At 39.0% G+C, this 27770-nt stretch overlaps 3 protein-coding genes across 4 annotated transcripts in view; 2 read left to right on the forward strand and 1 right to left on the reverse strand.

Moving 5' to 3' along the window:
* LOC149409161 (uncharacterized) overlaps positions 1–8261 on the reverse strand; it is a 38676-nt gene extending 30415 nt beyond the window's left edge. The window contains exons 1-2 of one of the 2 annotated variants that reach the window (XM_089650107.1): positions 6995–8261; positions 6119–6422 (exon numbers count right to left, since the gene is read on the reverse strand). In XM_089650107.1, the coding sequence (XP_089506233.1) occupies positions 6119–6422; positions 6995–7144 (454 nt within the window). In that variant the 5' untranslated portion in view covers positions 7145–8261. Of the gene's footprint in view, positions 1–6118 lie in introns of both variants that reach the window. The other variant, XM_089650106.1, reaches the window with a different exon arrangement.
* LOC149409160 (uncharacterized) overlaps positions 1–21683 on the forward strand; it is an 82692-nt gene extending 61009 nt beyond the window's left edge. The window contains exon 4 of the mRNA XM_089650088.1: positions 21478–21683. Within this exon, the coding sequence (XP_089506214.1) occupies positions 21478–21683 (206 nt within the window). The remainder of the gene's footprint in view (positions 1–21477) is intronic.
* Positions 18856–19790, forward strand: LOC149409162 (nucleolar GTP-binding protein 2-like). The gene has a single exon (XM_089650094.1). The coding sequence runs from the start codon at positions 18915–18917 to the stop codon at positions 19629–19631; it is 717 nt and encodes a 238-aa protein (XP_089506220.1). The 5' UTR covers positions 18856–18914; the 3' UTR covers positions 19632–19790.
* Positions 21684–27770: the final 6087 nt, after the last annotated feature.

Genomic DNA, 27770 nt, shown 5'->3' on the forward strand with positions numbered 1-27770 from the left:
AAAATAAGTTTTTTTTTTACAAAATGAACTTCATGTGTTAGGTTTTGTTATTATGACAGAAAAAAAACCGGCAGTACATTTATTTTCTTGAGTCTCGCATCAGTCCATTTTGATAGTGCGACAATAAACTGAGATAAACAATAAACTGGTATTCTATGTACTTGGTAAAAAAAACCTTATAAAGTACACAATTAGCACTACAGACGACAGCTTTGGAAGAATGCAGTGTATTTTTTTTGGAAGAATTTTTAAAATATTTATTTTGTAACATTTAATGCCAATGGGTGGGTGATGAAGAGATTCATTGTATAAATTAATGATGGGTCTATCGATTGTGACATTAATTGGTAAATTACCGAATACAATTATCTAGTCATCTACGCACACGCACTAACTCAATGTAGGTAGGTAGTGATGAGAACTGATAAGGATGATTAAATAATAGAATATTTTAATATATCAGCAGACGCTAATTTATTAAAACAATAATTAAAATAATTAATCAAATAAAATAAACATGAGACTCTATCAAACAACTTATCTCAGGGCGTGTCAAGAATGTACGTGAATAAAACGCCATCTTGATAAAATTTTGACTAACGAACATGTGACATTAATGAATTTTAAAAACACTTAAATCTAGTAAGGAATGTCTGAGCGGGCGCCAGCGAGTTATAAAATAACTACGCAAGAAGTTAAAATGAGTAATCCCTATTTGAATTATAAGTACATTGTTAAAAGGATATAAGTGAAAAAGACCTTTCGTAGTTCGCACAGTAGACCCTCATTGTTCCAGCGCTGTACGAACACACCGTAATCCCACGAGTCCAGCAAGCAACTGAGGTCGATGAAGTGCGCTCTGCACCAATAGCTTGAAACAGTAGAGCCAATCGTAGAATGTTGACCAATGTTAATTCTAATCGGGTAGGAACTGCCCGTCTAGAAGTACGCACTGCTACATTACCCCCCTTCCAAAGGAAAAAAAATTTCGGCACGATAATTTTTTTTTGAATTTCTCCTCATGCCTCCAAATCCAAGTCCAATAAGTGGTAAGGAGTCACAAAATTCAGATAATGCCTTAGAAGAAGAGTCCAGCACGTTCTGTAGAAGTCCGTGATGTGCTCGCTGAGCAAGGATTGAAGCGCCAACACCCAGGAAGTAGAAGGAAGAATTCTCGCTGATGGAATATCTGAATGACCCTCTTCTGACATCAGTGAAAAAGATTGAACTTGCTTGGCGAAGATAATGAGCCCCGATAATTGTATCACCATTCTCCAATGTTGACAACAAATGCAATCTTGAGAAGCTGCACCCTCTTTCTGATAGCAGTGAACGGCCAGGTAGTATCCTATTAAACTCTTCCCGTAGAAGAATGTTGCTTCCCTGAAGACTCGATCTTGAACAAAAATTGCTTCCTCGAAGAATTGATAAAAGTTTGTAAACCTTGAAGTTTTGTATTATCTTGAGTTATCTTGACGTGAAGAACCGAAGAGTGATGAAGGCGACTGACTTCCTTGAGGCAAGTGAAAAGAAAGGTATGCTATGCTTGACAAAATGGATTACTGAGCAAGGAATTTAACAACTACTGAAGTGTAAACAAAAACTTGAATAGAATAACAAATGAAAAGATAAACTGTAGTAAAGACTTACAAAATTTATTAAAAAAAAAAAAAAATTTATAAAACGAGTCTAGCTAAAAGTGAAAGCTGAGCGCCCAACAAAAGTTAAATTGAAGCTAAAAGAAAACACTATAAAATGAAACTAATAACGTCTATATCCACATTGAAGTTACTGCCCTCTGCGCGCAGAGATGAAAAATTATAAAGTTATCCCTGAAACAAACCCAAATTCATAATAAGATAGAAGAGACCGGCTCAAACAGAACCATATATTGATGACCCAATATTGACAAAATACAGCTAAGTCCAAATGAAATTGATGCGACTTATCTTGAGCTCAGAGAGAAGCCACAGCAATTGCATGTGAAAACGCATAGTATTTGTTAAAAGAAAATGTAAAAAATTTTACTCATTTACATTCATAATATGAACAAATATTAATTTAATAATAATTCAAGCCAAGGACATTAAGAGCAATAAAAGTAAAAAAAAATTTCATGAAAGGATGCAATTTTTAAATGTTAACAAAAATATGAATCTGTAAATCTCAAATAACCTGAGCGAGTGAAAACTCACTAAATTTCAAAATAAATATTAAATAAATAAATAAATTATTAAATTAATTATTATGACATAAAACTTTTTTTTAAAAATATTTGAAAAGTGTATTCAACAGTGACTAAATCAAAGAAAACACCATGCCAATGGTTTCCTAAAACCAGAGAAAAATAGAATGTTATGAGCATCTGAGGCTATCGCGGAAAACTGCATGAAGTATTTTCTAAATTAATGAATTAAAATAGTCAACCAACACCAAGGCAAACTAAAGTACTAAGGAACAACATATAAAGAACAACCATGCACACAATTAAAATGACACGAGGACCAAGCTTGGTACAGAACTGTTAAACCGAAATACAGCTTCGTATATGCCAAAATTGAAATACAGTATGTCCCTCTAGAAAGGACAAACCGTACCTCAAAACAAGTCGCCATCGCGGACTTAGTTCATTAAAGAACAATTAGTAACATCTCACAAAGTAAAATCAGCTATTAAAAGATCCCTCGAACAGAAAAATAGCACAAAACAGTGGCCAACTGAGATTGTGAACTTCACTGCCCTAGGATAACGTATAAAATGATACAATGGATTCAAATCGTGAGATCACAAAATGTTCAATACAATATAATTGCACTTAAATCCAAAAAAAATGTGGATTCAATGCTTGAGATTAAAAAACGTCAATCCCCCGCGTTGAATCGGAATGGACAAATTACTCCCCAAAACACATACTACACATGTACACAAGGACAAAACAAAACTTATACAAAAATCCACTCAATGTGAAGACACAAAAATACTAGTCATGTCCTCACAAAGAGAGAACACAAGAAAAATTGCAAACCTGAGGGCTAGGCAAGCAATAACCTAATATATAACAAGAGAAAAGGGATTAATTCTCAAATAAAAGTATAACGATTACAACATAAGAAAAATAGTTCATCAATTAACCCACCCCAAGGTCAGTTAGCTTCTTCTAACTTGATTATATCCTTAACATGAAAAGTTCCCACAGGTTTCCCTGTCATATCCGCTAATTGATAAGCAACCGGCGATATCTTGCAAATAATTTTACTACGTATAAATTTGGGGGCTAATTTTGCTGAAAAGTATCTACCAGCGTCTGACAAAGCAAATGACCTTCTCCAGACAATGTCCCCAACCTCATATTGAACGTCCCTACGACGCAGATTATATTGAACCTTATTACGTTCGTATGATTGTCTTAAGGACGTGCGAACTTGGGAGAAAATGTCATTTAATTCATGTAAATCAGATGCCCATGAATCGCGTTTAGAGAATCTAATGTCTACCGCGTTAAAGTTTACACCTTTGTAGTCATTTCCCGAAATTACAATCTCTCTACCAAAATTAAGGAAGAACGGAGTATAGCCTGTGACTTCATGAACAGCCGTGTTTATAGCCAGTTCAATTTCAGGTAGATGGCACGCCCAGGATCTGTGATCAGATCCCACAAAAGAACCCAGGGCTGCTACCAACACCTTGTTTACACGCTCAACAGGGTTATTCTGCGGGTGATATCTGCAATTATAAAACAAGTGACGGATATGAAATTTATTGGCCAGCGCTTTCATGTCACGCGATATATATTGTGGGCCATTATCCAAAACAATCGTATCTGGAACACCGAATTTATAAAAGATATCATTTTCCAAAATTTCCGCAATAACACTACCCGTTGCTTTCCTAAGTGGAAAAAGTCTAGTATACTTGGTAAAGAAATCAGAAACCACTAAAAGGTAAGTATAACCCTTTTTGTAAGAATTAGGGTAAGGACCTAATAGATCTGTCGCAATCATTTGCCACGGCCTTTGTACAAGTTTCGGGTCACCCATCAAACCAGGAGGCAGTAAGTTAGAACTTTTATAACCTAAACAAGTATGACATTTACTTACAAAAGACTTCACATCAGCTGCCATTTTTGGCCAGTAGTATTTAAGTTTAATCCTATTTAACGTTTTTAAGATGCCAAAATGTGCACAAGAAGGCGGAACGTGATTTTGAACGATGACGTTTTTCCTACACTCTTTTGGGAGAACTTCCTTCCAGTCATAAGACCTGTGTAGAGCCTCCATGCTCTGAATGTGTTTGAAGATGACACCATTGCAAACTTTAAACGCTGGAAATTTTTCCGGATTAGCCAAAATTTTCTCTTCCAAACTTAAGTACCAACGGTCAGAAGTGGAAAAGGACTGATCTATCAAGTCAACATGTAAAGGGTCACGAGACAGTGCGTCCGGAACAATGTTGTCTTTACCGCTCCTATGAATTATTTCAAAATTGAACTGCTGTAGTCTAACCGCCCACCGCGCTAATCTACCCGACGGAGACTTTAAGTTTGTAAGCCATTTTAGACTATAGTGATCAGTGATCACCTTGACAGGAATTGGCGAACCTTCAATATAACCCCTAAATTTCTCTAGTGCAAAGATCATAGCATTTAACTCCTTCTCGGTTGTGGAGTGATTTTTCTCCTGTGCAGATAGTGATCTGGAAATAAAGGAAATAGGGTGTTCTATACCATTAACGTCAGATTGAGAAAGGACCGCCCCCAAACCGGTGTTCGATGCATCGCAACTAATTGTAAAGGGTTTACTAAAGTCGGGACAAGCAAGAACAGGAGCCTTGACCAGAATATTCTTTAATTTAGTAAAGGCAGCATCAGCCTGTTCATTCCATACAAATTTTTTACCAGCAAACTCCTTTTTGGTTAAATTATGCAAAGGTGCTGCAATTAAAGAAAAATTTAAAATAAACCTTTTGTACCAAGAAAGTATACCGATAAACCTACGCAAGCTCTTTTGCGACGTTGGAATGGGGAAGTCAACGATAGCTTTTACTTTTCCCGGGTCAGTTCTCAACCCATCCTTATCAATCACGAAACCTAGGTATTTAAGGGAGTCACGACAAAAGACTGACTTCTCTACGTTAATAGTCAAACCTGCGGCTTGTAACTTTTGTTTAACCCGTCTTAAAAGATCAATGTGTTTTTCAAAGGTAGAGCTAATGATAATTATGTCATCTAGATAACAAAAGACCTTCCCATCGAATTCCGGACCCAAGACCTTGTCCATTAGCCTCATCATCCGAGAACTTGCACCATGAAGACCAAAAGGCATTGTTACAAAGTGGAATAGGCCTCGTTTAGGGATAGTAAATGCGGTTTTCTCTTTAGAATCTTCCTCTAACGGGATTTGAAAAAAAGCATCATTAAGGTCTAAAGTTGATAGATAACGTGCTCCTCCGAGACTATTTAAGATATCAGATATCAACGGTAGACTGTACGCGTCCCGTCGCGAGACCGCGTTGAGTTTTCTACTATCCAAGCAAAGTCTAAAAGAACCATTTTTCTTAGGCACTAAAACAATAGGATTATTCCACGAGCTATTGCTGGGTTCTACTACTCCCAGATTTAATAGTCTGTCAAGTTCTCTGTGAGCTTCCGGCAATAAATGAGGAGATATCGGATAAACACGTTGCTTAATAGGTTGAGAATCACCCGTGTCAATGACATGTTTTTCAAGAGACGTTCTACCCAAACGATTACCAGAAAAGGCTTTAAATTCCAGTATAACGTTATTTAAGATTGATTGTTGAGATGAATCTAAGTTCTCAAAGCTATCCAGTCCTCTTACCTCAGACACGCAACTATTGTCAGAGTCAATATTCATTAATTTAGTTAACTTGGGACAAATGTTAAAAACTTTCCAAAAGTCGCAACCGAGGATGATGTTAGATTTTATATCTGGCATAACCACAAAATTAAAAATTTTCTTAACGTTACCAAGAACTACCGGAACCGCAATTTTGTGAACGCACTCCACAGTATGACCCGTAGCAGAAGTGAGTGAAAATGTTTTCTTAAGAACAGAAAGATTTAACCCTAGATTTAAAAATTGACGATGAAAATTATTACCAATAATTGAGATATGCGAACCAGAGTCGAGAAGGCCAGAAAAGTTGGAACCCAGAACCTGGAAAATGATGTGTGGACGGCCATCCCTTTTAGCCGCACTCACCACCTTCGAAGTCCAAAGGTTCTTGAAGAAAGTTCTGGTTTCCGACAGCACAGCAAGCCGATGCCTGGCGGTGATGTCAGCGAACGGTGTCGACTTGCCGCCCGCAGACAGGACCCCCAGGACATCTAGTTTTTTGCCTGCCGGCAGTTGCATGAAGGCGCCTTCACCCCAGGACGGCCACAGCGGAAACATCTCACCTCCCTAGAACTCATATTTGACGGGCTACGTTTACTGAACTCAAAAGATTGACGATGATTCCTGAAATTGGGATTATTCTGAGACATTCTGTTATTCCCTCTGCTAAATGCATTATTTGAGGAGGAATGAGAAACATTATTATAATTAACTGTATTTGCATTTGGCGGGGAAAGTCTGGAATCAGACCGACTGTCTGCTAGTTCAATCATTTTTCCCAATTTTTTTAGACAATTAATGTCCGAGATGACAGAGAGCGACAATTTTTGAATGTATCTCGGTAACATATTACATTGCAATATTTCCAGAATTTCGTCATCTGGTAATTTCGACGACAATTGATTGTTTAAAGTCAAGACACGTGTTATGAATGAACCCAGGTTCTCTTTTTGTTGCTGGTACGTGGCTCTGATCTGAGCAACTAAACGTCTTTCATGGTCCAGTAGCTCGAATTCTTCCTTTAGAGCAATTACAATGTCCGACCATGACTTAAAAGAAGAACGGTTGACTCTAAACCAGTCTAAAGCATGACCTGTAAAAAGTTCCACCGCAGATGAAAAAAGAGAAGCTGTACTTACGTTCCGAGATATAGACAAATCGTTGACCCGTTCAATGAAATTATGTACGTTCCCCGTACCGTCGAAGGTTAAGTTCCATTTGTGAACCGGAACTGTGTTAAGCGCGACCGCCGAATTTGCCGAAGAAGTGCCATCCTCTGGTTTAGACATGATTAACGCACGACTTCTTGTTAAATGGTCGAATCCGTCATACCTAACTAACAGGGTAGGTAGAAAAAAATCATTAGAACATGCAAGCAACAATACAACAACCACAATCACCGCAAAACAAAAAATATAAAAGAAGTGTGACGTCAGCGTACTAACGAACACGATAATAAGACGAAAAACGTCATGAGTTGTGCCAGATTAAAAAGCTGCGTAATATGAAAAATTAATAAAATCTCAGAGACACGATGAATTTCGAACAACACCCGAACATCTACCATGCAAAACGAAAGGTCTTTTTCAAGGGATTATACAAGAAAATTATGAAAAAAAAATCAGACATCCCAATACAAGATTAAAACAATGAAAGAAATAAAATACTGCATCCATTAATTAGTCAAACTTAGGTTCACCCACAAGGGCTGCCATTTGTAACATTTAATGCCAATGGGTGGGTGATGAAGAGATTCATTGTATAAATTAATGATGGGTCTATCGATTGTGACATTAATTGGTAAATTACCGAATACAATTATCTAGTCATCTACGCACACGCACTAACTCAATGTAGGTAGGTAGTGATGAGAACTGATAAGGATGATTAAATAATAGAATATTTTAATATATCAGCAGACGCTAATTTATTAAAACAATAATTAAAATAATTAATCAAATAAAATAAACATGAGACTCTATCAAACAACTTATCTCAGGGCGTGTCAAGAATGTACGTGAATAAAACGCCATCTTGATAAAATTTTGACTAACGAACATGTGACATTAATGAATTTTAAAAACACTTAAATCTAGTAAGGAATGTCTGAGCGGGCGCCAGCGAGTTATAAAATAACTACGCAAGAAGTTAAAATGAGTAATCCCTATTTGAATTATAAGTACATTGTTAAAAGGATATAAGTGAAAAAGACCTTTCGTAGTTCGCACAGTAGACCCTCATTGTTCCAGCGCTGTACGAACACACCGTAATCCCACGAGTCCAGCAAGCAACTGAGGTCGATGAAGTGCGCTCTGCACCAATAGCTTGAAACAGTAGAGCCAATCGTAGAATGTTGACCAATGTTAATTCTAATCGGGTAGGAACTGCCCGTCCAGAAGTACGCACTGCTACAATTTTTATTTGTTTATTTACTTCTACCTATTTTATTCAGTTAAATTTAAATATAATGTAAGCAATATTTCATCAAACATGGTGCTAGGAAACTTAGAGTACAAGCGGGTAACTCGTTAATCCACATCACATAGGAAACAAACAAGAACTTTTTTCGACCTGAGCCTTTCTATTATTTGTTATTTATTTTTTGGTCCATTTTTTTATTTATTTATTTTTTTAAAGAAAGACAAACATTCCCGGGTTGCGAATAACCTGACAATATTTGAAAATCTCCTAGTACCACCACAGTAAGCTGAAAATGATGCTTGTGTTGTGAGGGAGGACTTAGCCAGCCGAGGAATTGAACACACTACGCCCGGGTGGGACCCAAGCGCGATGTCAACTCGGCCACCGACCGGTCGTCAAACAAGGCAACTACACATTTTAAAACGTTTACAGACTTTTCAATGGGTTCACGCACCGACACATTTTAAAATCTGTTAAACAGCTGATATTAACCAACTGGTGATTAAACTAAACTATTTTTTTCTTCAGAAATGACTTAAAATAAAAATAAATATACTTTAGACTCATTTTCTCACAAACAAAAGTTCGATAAATGCGATAAAGATTCACTAGTTTCCCACTTGTTCTACGAGTTTCCGGACACCGTGTATACATATAAAAACGTACGTATGTGTAAAATAAGAATGATGTGTACTTAACGAATTTGATTTAATATGAATAACCTGAGCTATAGCATTCACCTGACCCCAAAGGAGGGTGGGGTCGACTCTGGTGTCGAGGCAACGAAGAAGGTGGGGGGGGGGGTTAGAAAATTTATTACATATTATTAATTTGGTACCGCTGCCCCGGGAACCATTTTTTGGACAACCTCTGCCATAGGTCACCCCAAGTGGTTTGCGATGTTTGGTGATCTAGCAGGGATGCCCAGGTTCGTGAGGTGAGGTTTATCCGGATCTTAGCGGCGGATGCGTCTGCCCATCCAATTGCGTGGCAAGGCGGATCTCCTAGATACACTGACCCTCCTTCCTAAAAAAAACCCTCCACACAGCATCCCCAAATATGACATAGGCCCTGAGAGAAACTATATTCCTCAGGACCTTCTGTGTGGAGCTAATGTAAAAAAACTATTATATTTTTTTCCTCCGCAATACCGGGGTCGATGGGGGGTGGGGTTGAATCCCCTCTTATGTAGGTTTTTGTTAATTTTTTTTTTTTTTATGTGACACCTCACAAGAGTGTCCCTGCCTGTGCAGTGCACAGACAGGGGAACTATGTCACCACCCGGTTGGGCGGCGTTGTGAGGCGGAGTAAGGTAGGGGCTGTAGGAAGGGATTTGTTAATGCGGGCCTTGAAGAGGCTCGGATTATAGGAGGGAGGAAAAACAGATGCCGGTAGCTCGTTCCACATACGAGCCGACTTACATAAAAACGAGTCGTAAAAACGGCCCGTTCTCATGAAGCCAACGTCAACCGTGAACAGGTGTTCAGTTCGTGTCCGTCGAGTTTCGCGCACGTGCACAGGTGCATCAGGAATCAATGCTGCTAGCTCTTTGGAGCAGGCTCCATTGAAATACCTGTAGAAAAGACACAGCATGCCTACATTGCGTCCATGCATTAGAGAAGGCAATCGGTCTGTTAACAACGGATTGTCAATCAGACGGATCGCTCTCCTTTGCACAGATTCAAGCAGGTTTATCAAGTATTTTGGGGCACCAGCCCAAAGGTGGCTCCCAAATTCAATAGTTGGGCGGACTTGAGACTTGTACAGGGTCAGCAGCTGGTCACTGTTGAAGAATTTCCTAGCCCTGTACAAGACGCCCAACTTTTTGGAGGCCTGATTTACTCGGGCTTCTATGGATCCCCGATACTTGAGCTGGTCTGATATAGTAACTCCAAGCATTTCAATGGAGTCTTTATTGGGGAGAGTGCTCCCATCAAATTGCACCAGACAGTCATTGATCTCCCTCTTTGCCGAAATCAGACACGCTTGGGTTTTTGAGACGTTGAAACTGACCAAGTTGGCCTTACCCCAGGCACGAACCATCTCTAGGTGGTGGTCAATTTTTCGCTTCAAAACTTCCCGAGCTGTTCGGACATCATAGGTGGAAGGGGGCCTGTCAAAAAGATAACCCTCGTGAACGGTGCTGTCATCAGCGTAGCAGTGAATTGGTGCACATTCAACGAGATCGTTGATGTGCAATAAAAACAGCGTCGGAGACAGCACAGATCCTTGTGGCACCCCCGCATTGATTTGGTGCGGTGAGGAAGAAGAGCCGTCAACCACGGTTTGAATTGTTCTTCCCCTCAGAAAGTCCGCAATCCAACTATGCAGGGTTGGGTGGATCCCATACGATGGTAACTTCCCGATAAGCGCCCGGTGCCAGACTCTGTCAAAGGTTTTGGAGATATCCAACCCAACGGTTTGGGTTTCACCAAAACGTTCCATGTACCGCCCCCAAATATGCGTTACATATCCGAGTAGATCGCCACACGATCGGTTTCGACGAAATCCATATTGCCGATCGCTTAGGATATTGTTATTCTCGAGATATGTGAGCAATTTGTTGTTTACCACCCTTTCTAATACCTTTGAGAGTATGGAAGTGATGGCTATGGGGCGGTAGTTAGAAGGGTCGGAACGGTCCCCCTTTTTTGGGATTGGGTGGACGATTGCCTTTTTCCAAAGATCTGGCACCTTTACACCTTTGAGAGAGAGCCTAAATAATTTCGCGAGCACTGGAGTCATTTCTGCAGAACACCTCTTGAGGACTAAGGCAGGTATTCCGTCCGGCCCACTGGCTTTGTCGACTTTCAGCTCGTTCAAGACTCTGAGAACCTCTCTGTTCCGGATCTTCGGTTCCTCCATTTGAAAACCGCAGTGCGGAATGGAAGGAGGAGTCTCTCCGTTATCTTGAAGAGTTGAGTTTTCCGCGAAAATTTTGCCTAATAATTCAGCTTTCTCGCGGGCCGAGTTAGCCAGCCGACCATCAGGCTTGGTCAGATGTGGGAAAGTGGTTCTGCAGAAATTTCTTCCGATCGAGCTAGCGAGTGACCAGAAAGCACGGCTACCAGTGGGGCAGTCAGCCAGCTTTTTCGCAATTCTCTGGTCGTGATCGCTCTTAGCTCTATTAAGAACTCTCTTACAATCCCTTGCCCGTTTTCGGTATTCCGAAAGGTTATTCATGGAGCTAATCTTCCGGAGTGCATTAAAAGCCGTATTTTTTAGTCTGACAGCTTCAGCACAGCGATGGTCAAACCACGGTTTTGTGCCCGCTCCAGAGGATTTGACGGAGAAGGGAATGTAGCAATCCATTGCTGATGTGATTACTTCTCCTACCTCGCGTGCACAAATTGATGGGTCCTCGGAGCTAAAGCATACAGTACTCCAAGGAAAGGCGCCGAAGAAAGACCGCATGCCGTCCCATTTTGCTGCCCTGTAGTGCCATACCTTCCTCTTTACATGTTTGTCGGGTTGACGGTTCATGGAGGATGGGACAGAGGTGGTAATCAGGCAGTGGTCAAAGGATCCTAAGGGCGCTGTCACCTCCACTCTGTACCCGAGTGGCTCACTAGTGAGAAACAAATCGAGTAGGTTGGCTCGATGTGATGGGATGTCTGGTATTCTGGTCGGAGATTCTACGAGTTGGCTTAGTCCATGGATAAGAGCAAAGGATTCCGCTGATCTACCGGCAGAGTTTGTTGGGCCCGAGAACTTCAGCCATTGTTCATTATGAACATTGAAGTCCCCCAGGATTACAAACTCGGCCGATGGGTAACGAGGCAAGAGAATATCTACAGTGTCACTCAAGTATTTAAACAACTCAACAGTGTCTGATTTGGCAAGGTTTGGTGAGCGATATAGGTACGCATAAATTCTCATCATACCGGTGAGATCCACACGTACCCATAACACTTCGTGTTTTGCGCTCTCGATATTTGCGAGACGAGCGCAGCTGATGTCAGCACGGCTGTAAAGGCAGACACCTCCTTTTGGCCTGAAAAGGCTTTCCAGATGATATCCTGGGCAGTTCAGATAGGAGGTATCTGGGGGCTCGGCAATCTGTGTTTCCGTAAGGAAGAGGAGATGGGGATTTTGTGAGAGAAGGTGGTGGTGGATGGGAGTTAGGTTGGTGTGCAGACCGCGAATGTTAGCGAAATTCACCTTCATCCTCGGTCCACACTGAGGACTCCTACTGTTCGCTGTCGCTGAGTTTATATTAATTTGTTGTGAGTTCATAGTTTTTAAGTTTTTTTTATTTGTTTGTGAGATTTAGGATGGGTTGGGAAGGATTAGGTTAAAAAGGTTGGGTGGGGAGTTGGAGAGTGGAGCAACTGGATACACTAAATGTAAGGTATGTTCTTCTGACTGCGGTTCCAGGCAATGGGCAGGAGAGTCCGGCTGTGGAGGTCGCCCAGTGCGCCCCAAACGCTGGATGCTGGGTCCTCTCCGGTCACGAACCGGCACAACATAAGCGGCAGGGTTTTTTCGCTGGCTGATGGGGCAGCCCACCCTTGGACGTGAGCCCAAGGGTCGGGCCCCTGTACTATCCAGCGGCCCGGACAGCGATAACCGGTTTACTGGATCTCCCTCAACCGGCCTCTCCCAGCCCGGCCCGCCCCGCAGTAAGTAGGCCGACCCATTCATCAGTGTGATCCAGAACGCACAACCCTCCATGAGCCCGGGCACCCCTGTTAAGTCACCAAACGTAGCGAACCACTTCAGGTGACCTGTGGCAGAGGTGTTGGTAACCCAGAGTATGGTTCCCGGGGCGGCGGTACCCATTGACCACCTCCCAAATTAAAGATTGATATAGATATATACTATTAAACTATTGGGAATTTAAATGGTATGATGAACATATTTTTGGTGGAACTTTAGATTGTTTTGATATTATTCTATTACTTGTGTCAGCCGTTCCGATATCCTAAGTTTATCTGCTTTTAGATTAATTATTACACATGTTCATTTATTTTGATGTAATTGTTGAGATAAATATAACATTATGTTTTCATACAAATGGTGTAATACCTATTAAGAGTTACCCAATGATAGGTAATAGTGGGCAAGGTAATAAACATCAATAAATTGATTGAGAAAAAGCAGTGTAGGTAAGCAGATAGGTAGTTAGGCAGATATGCACATTAAAACTACTACGTTATATCTACGAAGATAATTTATGTTTAGTTTGCAACATTTGCATGATTTTGTGCCATTAAAAGCACCCAACACAGTATTTTTTGACATGCAATCTCTAGACAAGAGCGTTAGTTGAAAAACTTATTTCAACTAGTTTGTAATTAGATAAACTTTTAGGCAGTGTATTTTTCATAGGAAAATGACATGCGATCAGTATTAGTTAATAAAATTATTTATATCATTGAAATTAAAACCACCCGCCACGTCACCACTCTAAATTAAGCTAATGCCAAGTTAAATCAAATTTAATCCTCAGCGTAAGGCTTAGAAAAGGTTCATTCAATCCCTTATTTTTGAAAAATAAAACTAGCTACCATCTACATATAATTATTACTATTTTTCAGAAGTTTGTAAATATAATTATTGAGCTTTTGACAGTGAATCGAATGAACGTTACATTGCGTTTTGGTGATAATACATATTATTTATGAAGGGAGCGTGGTTTATTCCTGGACCGCGCGTTCAGTATATTGGAATAGATGTTACGATAATTTCGTTCGTGTTCAATTGTGTTTAAATGTGTTATTTCTGAACAGTATCAGAGAAAAAATTGATATATCATTAAAGATGATAATAATATAAACAAATCTAACTGAAATATGAAGTAGAACATGACACAGAAAGTATAAAGAAAACGGTGATATTTGGGAGTTAAAAACAGGATCTCTGTCTTACGGGGACAACGTCTTTATCCACTCGTCTATTGCGACCTAGTCATATTGTTTCCATGATAAATCAACAGATCGACAATTCAACACACCTTCGAAAAGTGATATATCTCATATTTCGAAATCAGAATTAACGATATCATCTTGCAAACTATTTATCCCATATTTTTGGCAGCTTGGCATGAATGGTCACAAAGTACTAAAGAGTCGGTTTTTTAACCTAGTTTTTATTCATATGGAATTCCTGTTGACTTTATTCAATATTCTCTTTATCCTGATTTCGATTCCCACTTGAGACCGTTTTTTTCTAAGTCTTGTTCTGTTTCATGTATTGCTTAGATTTATCAGTATTATCATCTTCTTCAATGATATATTAAATTCTCACTTTAAAAAACTTGGTCTGGGCCGCTATTTACAAAGAGAAATAATGACGCTTTCTAAAAACATGAACTGCACTCAGATCGGATCATAAAATTAAATAATTCGTCTAGACTCTAGACTCGACACACACAGAATCTGCGAAGTACAAGAACTAGTTAAAAAGGAGAATTTTTATTGTTTTAAAGGTATTGATTATAATCGTAGATATTTCTGCCTTATTTTTTTCAATTATTTGCCGGTATTCTCTCCTACAATTCCTTTAAAGGAGTTGACTTCTGCAGGCCTATCCTACAGCCGTTCAGTTCATGAATAATTCAGTCCATGCCCGCGGTTTATCACATCTGGATAAGCAGCGGAGAGACAGTATCGTGTACCGAGATCTGGTGCAAATGAGTATGGGCTAGGAATGGGAGGGACTTTATATGGACTGACAGGGGTGACAAACGCCGGGCGGCGGTCTGCCTGCCGCACGATCGTGCCCGGGGTTTACTACCCGTTGGCATACATTAAAGATTTATTACTTTTTTTGAGAGTGGATTTACATATATATTTTTAAGTATGGGTCTTTCTTAATGGAGGTTGCATTTCGGATCCGTTTACTCAAGAACATGGAGAAATACTATCTAATTAGAAGGATTCAGCTTTATTTAATTAGACTCTTTAGATAATTGGTTGGTGAGGCTGGTTTGGGAACTCTGTTGACCCATCGCCTTGCGCCTCACCGGGAGGGATAGATTCATATGTTCGTCACTTCTGGACATACCCTAGATTCCTACCCACCCCTTACACATTTTTCTTTCCCAGAACTTTATCTCTTTCCTTTCCTTTAAAAGACCCTCCAAACAGCACCTCTAATAATGACATAAGCCCTGAGGAAAATTATTTTTTTAAGGGGCTCAAGCACGAGGTTAGCGTAAAAAATGTAACTTCTATGACAAGCACATACCTAACAAAGTTTTCATTTTCTTGAAAAAATAATTTAAATTGCGTACAGTCAGTATTAAAATCTATGATTAAATTACTAATTAAAACATATGTATTTTCACAAAGGTGAATCATTATTTTATACATATTGTTGGGGACGGATATAGCACCGTCGCAACGCGGAATAATAAGAATTGGAAAGGTTCGGAATGCCGACTTACCCTTTTCTATTCTTCCACGGTTTTCAAATCCTTCTTTGCGCTGGTTCACAACAAATCACAAATTTCACCATGCGCGAGCTCACGATGGCTTTGATTTTCGACACGGTCGATAAAGGGGGGCTCCGTAATCAAACAATGTTGACAGGACGAATATTTTAACTCAACTAACGTCGGCATAGGAGAGGAGAGGAGGTGGGTGTTGGGTAGATAGGCCACAATAATTTTACAAAGGAAATAAAGGTAGGTAGCACGATGCTAGGTGCCAACACATATATTTTAGATAAATGACAGATGTGCACTATTACGATGTCAGTCCACTTCCAACTATCCATTCTCCCAGCAATATTTCTCTCCCAGCCTCTCCAGGTCAACTAGCACATGCTATATTTCTCGGGTTATTATACTTACCTATGTGTTCAATCGCTCGATCTTCCCCCGCTCGTTGTACGTACGTCATACATGTCCATGATTGCCCAGCCCTTGTTATTCGAAGGCTCTCATGCTGAAAGTTATGGGGGGTTGATGGGTCAAGTCATCTATCGCTGCATTATTATACGACGCGTTGTGTGGTTTACATAACATTTGCAGATTAAGTGAAAAATCTCGGAATGGTTTGGCAGTCTTGGCCATAAATAAACCACTCGCTCTCTTGGCACGAAAGGGTCGAGAGGATGCACTAGGTGGCATGAAAGGCTGGGAGGTGACTGGAGAGACTAAGGTAAACTAGGATGAGGTGATTTTGCACAGCGGTGCTGCCAAGGTCTGTTATCTGTGTGAGGATGTTGTGTCGGCGCTCTTTATTGACAGCAGACACATGTCAGCGCTATATTAGCGGCGGACACATGCCTGAACGAATGACGAGCCTCGTGCTGGCACAGTTGGTGGACGGGGTAGTCTCTCTCCCTGCAGAAGCTGGTACAGTTCCTTCGCTACCTAGGACTCTTGCAGCAGAGTCTCCATCTTCTGTCTTCGTCGAGCGTCACAGCGGTGCTGCCAAGGTTTGTTGTCTATGTGAGGATGTTGTGTCAGCGCTCTTTATTGGCAGCAGACACATGTCAGCGCTATATTGGCGGCAGACACATGCCTGAACGGATGACGAACCTCGTGCTGGCACAGTTGGTATAAATAACAAATGTAGTTCCTAGGAAATAAATTGTACAGCGCCCTTGAGGTGATTTTTCACTAAAACGGCGCTATAAAAATTATCCAATTATTATTATTATTATTATTACCTTATTATCCCGACATAGCGAAAAGCGACCTTTTTTCAGGATCTTGGCATTACCATACTCGTGTATCTACTTCATTTGATAGAGCTGGGCCCTAACTTCTTCTTCGCATTCTTGCATATTGTACTGTATTCTCCTGGCACTCTTTCACGTGCATCTGATTGATTGTTTCACATATTGAAACCATCCTATTTTCTTTTATCACAAATGAAAAAAAAATATCTCATTGTTAATTTAGTAAACACTGCGTAAATTCTAAAAATTGAATTTCATACCCTCTTGTCCTTTCTCAACTTCAATTATGAAAAAATAGGCTTCGAAAATAATATTCAATTCTGTAATCTGTATGTTGCTCGCTTAACTAACCGGTTCCTACCTGGTTTTTAAAGAACAAACCTAACGTGAGTGGTTCATTTATGCTTCAATCATTGTTTTTATTCTATTGCCGTTCTGGCCGGCTCTGCCTTTGATGTTTGTTCGGCTTTATAAACACTATATTGAATATAATACACATAATAATAAAGAAAAAATATTTACTTTGATATACGGACTAATATTAGATAAGCTTCAGATTCGGTAAGTGAAAAAATAACATTGAGTTTAGGTTTCGATTCTTCCATCTTCTCAACTTGAGAAGACATCTCAACTTGACTATACAGTCTTGCAACCTAAGGAATAGACATTCTTGTTTTTTGTTCTGTCTTTTCTCTTGTCAGTTTCGTCGCACGTGTTTTTTATCATTTGGTGCGGGTTTGTTAAGTTCTGTCTGTTGTTTTTATTTTAACCCATAACAATGGGTAAAGTACGCTCCACCACGGGAGCCCCTCGGAGGCAGGGTTTCAATAAATCTAACCACTCCATGAATCCAGACAGGCCCACAGAAGGTCTCAAGGGAGTTGGAAATGCCAGGACCAGATCCACAATTAAAAGGTTACAAATGTACAGAAATTTCAAAGCCAAGAGGGATAAAACCGGTCATATCATCGTAGCCGCCCCATTTCAAGGGAGTTTACCTTCAGGGTCCAGAGCGCGCGTAGACCCTAACCAAAAGTGGTTCGGCAACTCCAGAGTTATTTCTCAAAATGCGTTGCAGAAGTTCCAAAACGAACTTGGCGTAGCTGTGAAAAATCCATACCAAGTTGTCATGAAACCCACAAAGTTGCCAATCACTCTGCTAAATGAAACTGCCAAAAATGCACGAGTCCATTTGCTAGATACGGAAGGCTTCGGGAAAACATTTGGACCGAACAAGAGTCGGAAAAGAGCAAACATCAAATTCACAGATCGAGAGTTGTTATCGCAGGCCGCCAATGACAGATCAGAAACTTACAATAAAGATAAAGACCTTGACCTGATCAAAGAAGATCCAGGGATGAAAGACGGGGTGAGGGAATGGATCTTTGGAGCCGGGCAAAGCAGGAGAATATAGAATGAATTGTACAAGGTCATCGATTCTTCAGAAGTTCTCCTTCAAATTTTGGATGCCAGGGACCCTCAAGGGACACGTTGTCCTCACATTGAAAACTTTTTAAGGAAGGAAAAGCCACACAAACATCTTATATTTATTCTGAATAAGGTGGACTTGGTTCCCGCCTGGGTCACCCAGCGCTGGGTGGCCATCCTCAGCGCAGACTACCCCACCGTGGCCTTCCACGCCTCCTTGACCCATCCCTTTGATCAAAGAAAGTGTGCAAAGTGGCCCCCATTGATGGTGAAACCAAGGTCTGGCAGTACATCACTCTGATGAAGAGGATCATCCTGATAGACTGCCCCGGAGTGGTGTATCCCTCAGCCGAGACTGATACTGAGAAGGTTCTGAAAGGAGTAGTTGGGATAGAATTAGTCAAAAGTCCCGAAGATTATATTCCGGTTCTGATGGAACGCGTGAAGAAAGAATATCTCGCTAAAACATACAAAGTTGATGGCTGGGAAACTCCCCAAGAATTTTTAGAAAAACTTGCTGCAAGGAGTGGTAAGCTACTCAAAAAAGGAGAGCCCGATATAAGTACTATATCCAAAATGGTATTAAATGATTGGCAAAGAGGAAAATTGCCTTTCTATGTTTCACCGCCTGGATTTGAAATCCCCTTAAGTAAAACCCAGCCCAAAGAAATCTCAACAGAGCCACTCAAAACTTCAGATACCACCGCTGACACAGCCAATGAATGTCAAACTCAAGAAGATGATCAGCCTCCCGTGGATCCAATCGTGGAGCAAGGAAAGTCCTTCAAGGTTATGCAAGACTTTAAAAGGATTCGCATGGGACTTCAGTTTGACAATGTAGAAGACGTGAAACCCTTGGAGGTGACCGAGGAAGTTCCCGAAGCGGAAGAAGATGATGAAGAAGACCTGAATGAAAGTGCGGCAGATAAATCTTTAGATGTTACACAAACCACGGCCCCAGAAGAGGAAGACTCTTCAGACTTCAGCGACTTCTACAGCCACAGTGAAGAAGACTGCAGTGACATTGAGGACAACATGGCTGGCCCAGATGACAAGGTCTCCAAGAAACAAAAGACATCCTGTGGAGCATTCTCAATTCACGAAATCAACGAAGCAATTTCCAAGAAAATTAGAAAGGTCGCTGGAGAAACTCATGTTGTCAAGAAGACCACCGCTAAACAGAGAAGAGCTATCGACAGGGTAGGGAAAAGGAAGACTATCGGAAGTAATTTCTACGAAGTAGCAAACGTCAAAAACAGAAACAGAATAAAGAAGAAGAAGACTGTCCGATAATTGTTGTGGCGCAAAAAGTTTTTTTTTTACTTCCATATTGAATTATTATAATTGTTATGAAAATGTATGAAGGGGCCGACTTATAAAATTGCTGTAATAAGACGATCTATTGAATGTATTTATTTTTTCCTTTTTTATGATGCATAGAAATTGTTCCAATAAAACATCCTGAAAATATTATTGTAGTTTCTTTTTAAAACAATATTGCTGGGCTGAATAAAATTAAAACTTCCAATGTAACAAATTTGCAATTGAAAAAAATATTGACTCTAGGCCCGAGGTTTATATTCCTCTTATTTTTATTGTAATGCGACTCATCGGAGGTTTTAACAGCCCAGTAACAACAAACTTAAAAATAACTTGAAGAAACTCACCAGACAGACTTGTTGTCAATGACAATGCATTCTATCAACTTTTGGTGGCAATCAAACAGACATACTCGTTATGTGCATTTCTCTAAAATTGGATGACATTACATCTGTTTATTCACTAAATGACACCCTGAGAGGAAAGTTCAATCCTCAGTCAAACCATTTTTTTTCTTTGAAATTGGTTACTAGCTGTCCCAAGACATGGCACAACTAGGTCGAAAATTGAAAACAGATGTATTATAGTCCAAACTTTATGGGTTGGTTTTTTTTACTAAAACATGGACACATTATCTGGTAAGACAGTTCAATGTACAAAAACTTATAAGTTGTAACGAAAATAGAATTCAACTGACGGACGGTGAAAATTTTGTGTCTGCACAACAAGAGTTGATGAATTATTATTTATTTATGGTTAAATTTAATTTTGTTGAATTCTAGCTATGGATCTTCCTTCAGACAGTGATGTTGACTTTGTGCCCGGAGTAGAAGAAGCTGCCTCAGAATGTGAATCGGAAGAAGCAGATCAGGAAACAGAAGCTCAATTCGAAGGAGAAGTCGCCAAGAAAAAACAGAAACGTTTAGCCAAACAGTCGTCCAAAAAAAGCATAAGAAAAAAAGTTAAGATATCCAATGAGAGCTCTGATGAATCGCCTGCCAAAAATATTCCAGAAAAAAGGGCAGATCCCGTTGACGAAAAAAAGTATCAGGACGATCTTTGGGTTTCGTTTTTAGGAAAACCAAGAAAGCTCAGAGTAAACCTAAAATCAATGAAGATAAAACTTAGGTCAACACGGATAAGTCACAAGTTAGTAAAACTTCCACAAGTGTGATGACCGATAAAAAGAAACTGGCACCGGATATTATTCAAAGTGAAACATTAGAGGACTTGTTCACATCGGTGAAAGCTGATCCAGTGAATAAAAATGTCCCTGATGCGTCCATTGCTGACATAAAAGGTTTAAAATGATTTTATTGTGTTTTTATTAATATAATTTTTAGTTTTAAAATTATTATTTTTTTTAAAGAATGACAAACATTCCTGGTTATGAATAACCTGATATTATATTTAAAAATCTCCTATTAACACCACAGTAAGTGAGAAATGTTGCTTTCCCACATAACTTGTTGCCAGCCGAGGAATTGAGCACCTGGATGGAACCCAAACGCGATGCCAACTCAGCCACTTCCCATTGTTCTCGTTGAAAGAAACCTACAATGGAAACCTAACATTCAAATCGTTGTTTAACTTGTCCAGTGGTTTGTAAAATACGTAATGTTGCGTCTTTTAAACATTAGATCCTTGGCTTTAAACCCAGTATGTCCGGGCTCATGGAACTATTGTGCCGTATCACATTAAAATAAAATCCTGCTATCTAGTAGGAACATCACAAAGACCTACCTACTGTTAGAGAGTTCTTATTTATAACATACATTATTTGTTATTCCTAATGCTTTATGCACATTTTGTATTACAGCAAAGGCAGCCTCATCCAGTTTGCCGGCATCAAGTTTGCCCGGGGCCAGGAAAACCGGCGGAGGTCTCGCCTCCATAATGGGGAAAATTGGTAAAAAGGACAAGGTCAGCGTGCTGGAGAAAACCAAACTAGACTGGATGTCCTTCAAGAAGGAGGAAGGGATAGAGGAAGATATCTCCATATACAACAGAGGGAGAGATGGGTAAATATTTATACAGTACTCTCTTGGTAATCCACTGCTTCATTATCCAACAACTACTATAATCCGCTGTTATTTTTTCTAATTGAAAGCTAAATCAGGTCCTCTGTGAATTGTCGCATGTGTTTCTGTTTATTTCGTACATCCACGTTTTTTGTTTGAATAGGTTTAGAAAACGGAGTCTTTTCGCAACAAACATGACACCTTCACTTTAAACTTAAAAAACTAATTTCACTTTAAAATATTAATTTCATCAAATGTCAGTTGCAGCACGTACAAAACTCGCTCCGTTTTAAAGCATTTTTAATATAGTAAAAAGTTTACTCACGCCTATTTTATAAGTATAAATATAATTATAAACATAAATTGATAGTTTTCCATAATAAACAGTGACTTACTAAATTATACAAGTGAACTAATTCAACTTTTAATGTGGAAGTGACAGTTCAATAGTTCAATAACATTTGTGCAGTTTCAAATTCATTTTTTGTGGATGCATAAAAGTGATTATCAAGGCAATCGAAGTGATATTAAATTATCTGCCGATAAATTCAATAACATTATAAAAATAGCACTTATATACGTAATATATTATATTTTGTTAAAATAAGTAATTTTTTTGATAATTTTTTTAATTGTCACACCATCTATCGACCAGTAGACATATCTGTCTAAATAAGAAATTCTGTCGATAGATGTCAGTGCATCGCAAATTTTAAAATAACTAAACTCAATTACAAACCATCTTTAAAAAATGCCCCCAAAAAGTGACATGGACCAAAAATTTGAAAGCTTCAAAGACCAACTACTACAAACAATGAGCGATAGAATCGACCTTCAACTCAAGAATTTTATAAAGAAATAATAATAATAATAATAATTGGATAATTTGTATAGCGCCGTTTTTGTGAAAAATCACCTCAAGGGCGCTGTACAATTTATTTCCTAGGATCTACATTTGTTATTTAGACCAACTGTGCCAGCACGAGGTTCGTCATCCGTTCAGGCATGTGTCTGCCGCCAATATAGCGCTGACATGTATCTGCTGCCAATAAAGAGCGCTGACACAACATCCTCACATAGACAACAAACCTTGGCAGCACCGCTGTGACGCTCGACGAAGACAGAAGATGGAGACTCTGCTGCAAGAGTCCTAGGTAGCGAAGGAACTGTACCAGCTGCTGCAGGGAGAGAGACTACCCCGTCCACCAACTGTGCCAGCACGAGGCTCGTTATCCGTTCAGGCATGTGTCCGCCGCTAATATAGCGCTGACATGTGTCTGCTGCCAATAAAGAGCGCCGACACAATATCCTCACATAGATAACAGACCTTGGCAGCACCGCTGTGCAAAATCACCTCATCCTAGTTTACCTTAGTCTCTCCAGTCACCTCCCAGCCTTTCATGCCACCTAGTGCATCCTCTCGACCCTTTCAGACTCCTTCCTGGCTCCAATACATTCTTTCTATTGTCGTGATCCGACGATTTCACACCTCTGTCTCAGACTCTTAGGGCTCGCTTATCGCAGGCTATCATAAGCAAAATCTTGAACCAAAGTCAAAGTGAAGTTTATGAGTGTCATCTGTAACAAAATACATAAACAAAAACAGAAAATAAAAACAAAGACAAAAACTTTAAACAAAATATGGCTTATCTGTCCTCCATGCAGACATCCTCGGCTGAAAAGGTCCCGTAAATCCCAACACCACTTGACACTTGAGTCAGGTATAAAATCTTCGACTGCATTGAGAAATCTTCGTTCTAGCTTCACTTTTAAAAATTAATCGGTTTAAAATGCTATAATAATTGCAAATTCCGGCTAAACGGTAGAAGTTACGCACATTTCGTGAAATAAGAAGGTAAGCACTATATAAAACACGGATGCTGAACAATTTTCAGCGATCTCTTAGCAAGGGAAACCTTCTGAAAGGATCAAACAAACCGGAGCGGTTAAAACACGTCCGCAACGAATGAGTGGACAACTATAATCCTATTATAAGTAAGGAATTGCAGGGTAATCCAGATAGATCCATTACAAGCAAGAGATTTTATGAATTTGCTTTTCAAATCACCAAAATCTTTAATAAAGAAAGCGCAGCTGTATATTTCACCCCATAGGTATGTGTGTTTTGGGCCTGCCCAAACAATTGCTGCTAAAGGTAAATTACTAGACACATACAGGCAGCGCCGAAAAGAATTTGCCAAATCAGGACACAAACATCTTTTACTATATTTAAAAAAAAATTATAATAAAAAATTATAATATAAATGTGTGTATGATCAAACGTGTTTTCTTTTTTGAGGCTTTGCTGGTAGCTGGAAACAATATTTTGAAAGACGATTCTTAACAAAATAACTTTTATATGAATGAGGTTTTTAATAAGTACTTTCTAGTCTTACAAAACATAATATTTATTTATTTAGGTTTCATCTCTCAAAAGGGTTGTAATAAACTACCTGCAACTCAAAGTATTTAACCCATGATTCTGAATTATGGGCATAATCCTTCGAGTTGATGGTGGTTACATTTACACCCTGTATTGTTTTCAGCTAAACTGCAAATGCTGCACTTCCTATTTAATATAGATAATCTAACCAAAAAGCTAAGCTACAGTACCTAAAGCTAGCTAGCAGTATAGAGCTAAAACACCTATATCGGTAGGGCTATTCCAACCGAAGTTTAGTTAATCAACCTAACCATTTTGTAATATTTACTAAATAATAAGGTTACTACATCTAAACAGTTAAGTTTTTTTAACCGAACACTACAAAATGGTTTAGGTATATAATTTTTAGTTTAGGTAACACAACTAAACACAAAGCTGTCTCAACCGATTAGTTTAGCTAGAATACCTGAATCGTTAAGCTGTCATAAATACAGTTTAGGTAACACAACTAAAAACAGAAAGTTAGAGAGCTGTCTCAACCGATTAGTTTAGCTAGAATATCTGAATCGTTAAGCTGTCATAAATACAGTTTAGGTAACACAACTAAACACAGAAAGCTGTCTCGACCGATTAGTTTAGCTAGAATATCTGAATCGTTAAGCTGTTATAAATAAACTGCTGTTTAGCAAACAGTAGCTAAAAGTTCGGCAGTCACCACAGCAACTAAACTGTTTAGTAGATAATTACTGAAAATTTGGTAAATCGGACCTAAACATTTCTTTCAGTGTTGGCGCCACAATGCTCATGTTATGAACCAAGAGATTAATAGGGCAATATGCAAATTGCACTGTGCACATACATAATGCCAAGAGAAGTAGCCGGGCAGAGTGAGTAATATCATCTGTGAATACATAGGTAATGTTTAAAATGCTTAAAATCAACCAAGTGTGAATGGTTTATTCTAGGAATTTGTATGGAATGCATGAATCTAACATACAAATCATATTTGGTACACTTGACACGAAATTGAATTTAAAATTTGCCGAAAAATTTATCGGCAATGGATTATAATATTTAGGTAAACTAACGAAGCCATAATTTAGGTAAATCATAGAAGCCAGAGTCTAGTTAGCCTCTTAGAAGTTGGGCGTATTGTACATGGGTGGGGGCTCATCGAAGCCAGAGTCAAGTTAGCCTCTTAGAAGCTGGGCGTATTGTACATGGGTGGGGGCTCATCGAAGCCAGAGTCAAAGTAGCCTCTTAGAAGCTGGGCGTATTGTACATGGGTGGGGGCTTATCGAAGCAAGATTCAAGTTTACCTCTTAGAAGAATTTTGCATCCACCTCTGCAGCAAAAACGGTATCTTAATAAACGGATTGCAATCTTTAGAGCAAGAGCGTCAGGTAGTTATGCTGTCCCTGTTCTACCGGTATTGCAATGAGAGATGCTCCGAGGAACTTGTGCACAGGTGGATAGTCGGGAAACACGTCAAACGCGCGCCCATCATATGTACACGGTTAACATGTGTCACCTGGTCGTTTCTGCGACTCGTTTTTGAGTTCAACAGCTTGGCTGTGGAACAAATTGACGGCCTCTGTGTTTCCTCCCTCCTACAACATGTTCACTCCTTCATCTCCTCAAAAAGACTATCCACACAGCATCCCCAAAGATGACATAGGCCCTGAGGGAAATTGTTTTGTTTGTTTTGTTAATGTAAAAAATATATTTAAAAAGTTGTTTAAAGATGCTGTTAGTTATGATTTGAGATTCTCACGGCCAAAAGTATTATAGTGGCTTTGCCTATTTCAACATATCGCCCGCCGTACAATCTCATTGGTAGTCTACCTTTTGCCATGTTGCGCTACCTCCTTCTTTAGCCAACGTTTCGGAAAGAATTACAGTGTCCGAAACGTTAGGTAAAGAAGGAGCTAGCTAAACAGGCAAAAATAAATAATTGCTGTTGTTTAAGTTTTTATTTTAAACGGAGTTATTTATTTTATTTAAATTTAATATAAAGAATTTGGTTGGTTAAAGTTTTCTTCTTCTCGATCGAAAGTTGGACAACACTTGTCGTCCCCTGATCCCCGATATTTCCGATTCACTTTGGTGATTAGTCTATCGAAGAGTAGAATAATGCCTTCCAGCGTGCTCTTCTCAATAGTGAGGCCGAATGAATTAAAAATTTGAACTCCTTTAGGACCAATCGTGTGCAGCAAATGTTATTAATAAATGTAAGTACTGTACTTCCATATTTAAGAGGAATATAGACATAAATAAATTATTTATGGAAATAAAAAATGAAATTCAAGACCTAGTAAAAAGCGTAGAATTCTGCTCAAGCAAAATTGATGATTTCGAAAAAGACATAAAAAAAACAAATGAGCACCAAAAAAAAATGAAGCGAAAATTGAGGAATTGCAAAAAGAGGTTAAAAATCTAAAATTAACGGTAAACCATATCCAACAGAGCGCGCTTGAAAATTCTATCGAAATACAAGGAATTGAAGTGGAGAAAAATGATAATGTACGAAAACCCATCGAACTACTGATGTCGGCCCTAGACTGCAGCGACTTATTAAAAAACAATTCCTTGGTAAGCTACTACAACAATCCGGCCAAGAAGACCATTTCTATTCAATTCAATTCAAAAGAAACAAAGGATAAGGTAATTAAACAAAAAAAAAATAAAGGAATTCTTACCCCTCAAGAAATGAAGTACTCGGAGTCAACACAGAAAATCTACATCAATGAAAAACTAACGCCAGCAAATAAACAGCTCCTATGATTAGCCAAGACGACAAAAGCATTTGGATATAAATATGTATGGACGAAGGACGGACAAATCTTACTTAGAAAGAGCGACGACTCCCCTATCATACGTATAAAAGATGCAAACGACATACCACTGCAATAAGCATATACATATACTGGACAAGAAGGAAGAATTTTTATACCTTGTGATAATGGATCCCACTGACGTCTATACGTTAATAGACACAAAGGTATGTGAAGATACTACAGAACTAAAAAACTACATAAGTGAAGGAATTACTGACTTCAACATAATAAATTTAAATATCCGCAGTATTTATAAACATTTTGATGAATTTTGTATCTTCCTCAATTCTCTAGGATTTCAACCAAATGTGATTATACTTACGGAAACGCAAATGCGTGAATTTATCCCTTACTCCATCTCTGATTATATCACTTACTCACTTCCCTCTAAACATACTACGCATGACGGTCTAACGATATTCTATAGTACACATAAAATAACTGATGTAACAGTAAATATCCCCAAATTTAAGTTTTCAAACGCCATACATTTATCATTCACGCTAAGCAATAAAAAATATTCTATAATTGCTGTTTATCGCTCCCCTTCCTTAGATTCTAAATCTTTTATCACAGAGTTAAAATATTACATAAAAGAAAATAACTGCAACCAATCAGATTTCTCGTTTATAGTAGGGGATATAAATATTAACATAGAACATTCTATCCTAAGCCCAATTGCAAATGAATATCTTAATGTTATGTATAGCGAAGGATATCTATCTTATATAAATAGCCCTACAAGATACGGTTCTTGTCTTGATCATATATTTCTCAAAACCAATAAAAATTTTATACCTAGATCAGCTGTCCTAAAAATTGATATAACCGATCATTTTCCAACTTTTTACGGCCATAGTACCTTAAAGTA

This window comes from Hesperophylax consimilis, unplaced genomic scaffold (genome assembly GCF_061612785.1).
Source record: "Hesperophylax consimilis isolate HC1 unplaced genomic scaffold, BYU_Hcon_1.0 scaffold_34, whole genome shotgun sequence".
Lineage (NCBI taxonomy): Eukaryota > Metazoa > Arthropoda > Insecta > Trichoptera > Limnephilidae > Hesperophylax > Hesperophylax consimilis.

What these genes read in the sequence shown, in the direction of transcription:
- LOC149409162 (XM_089650094.1), top strand. Translation starts at nt 18,915, where the DNA reads ATGGTATTAAATGATTGGCAAAGAGGAAAATTGCCTTTCTATGTTTCA.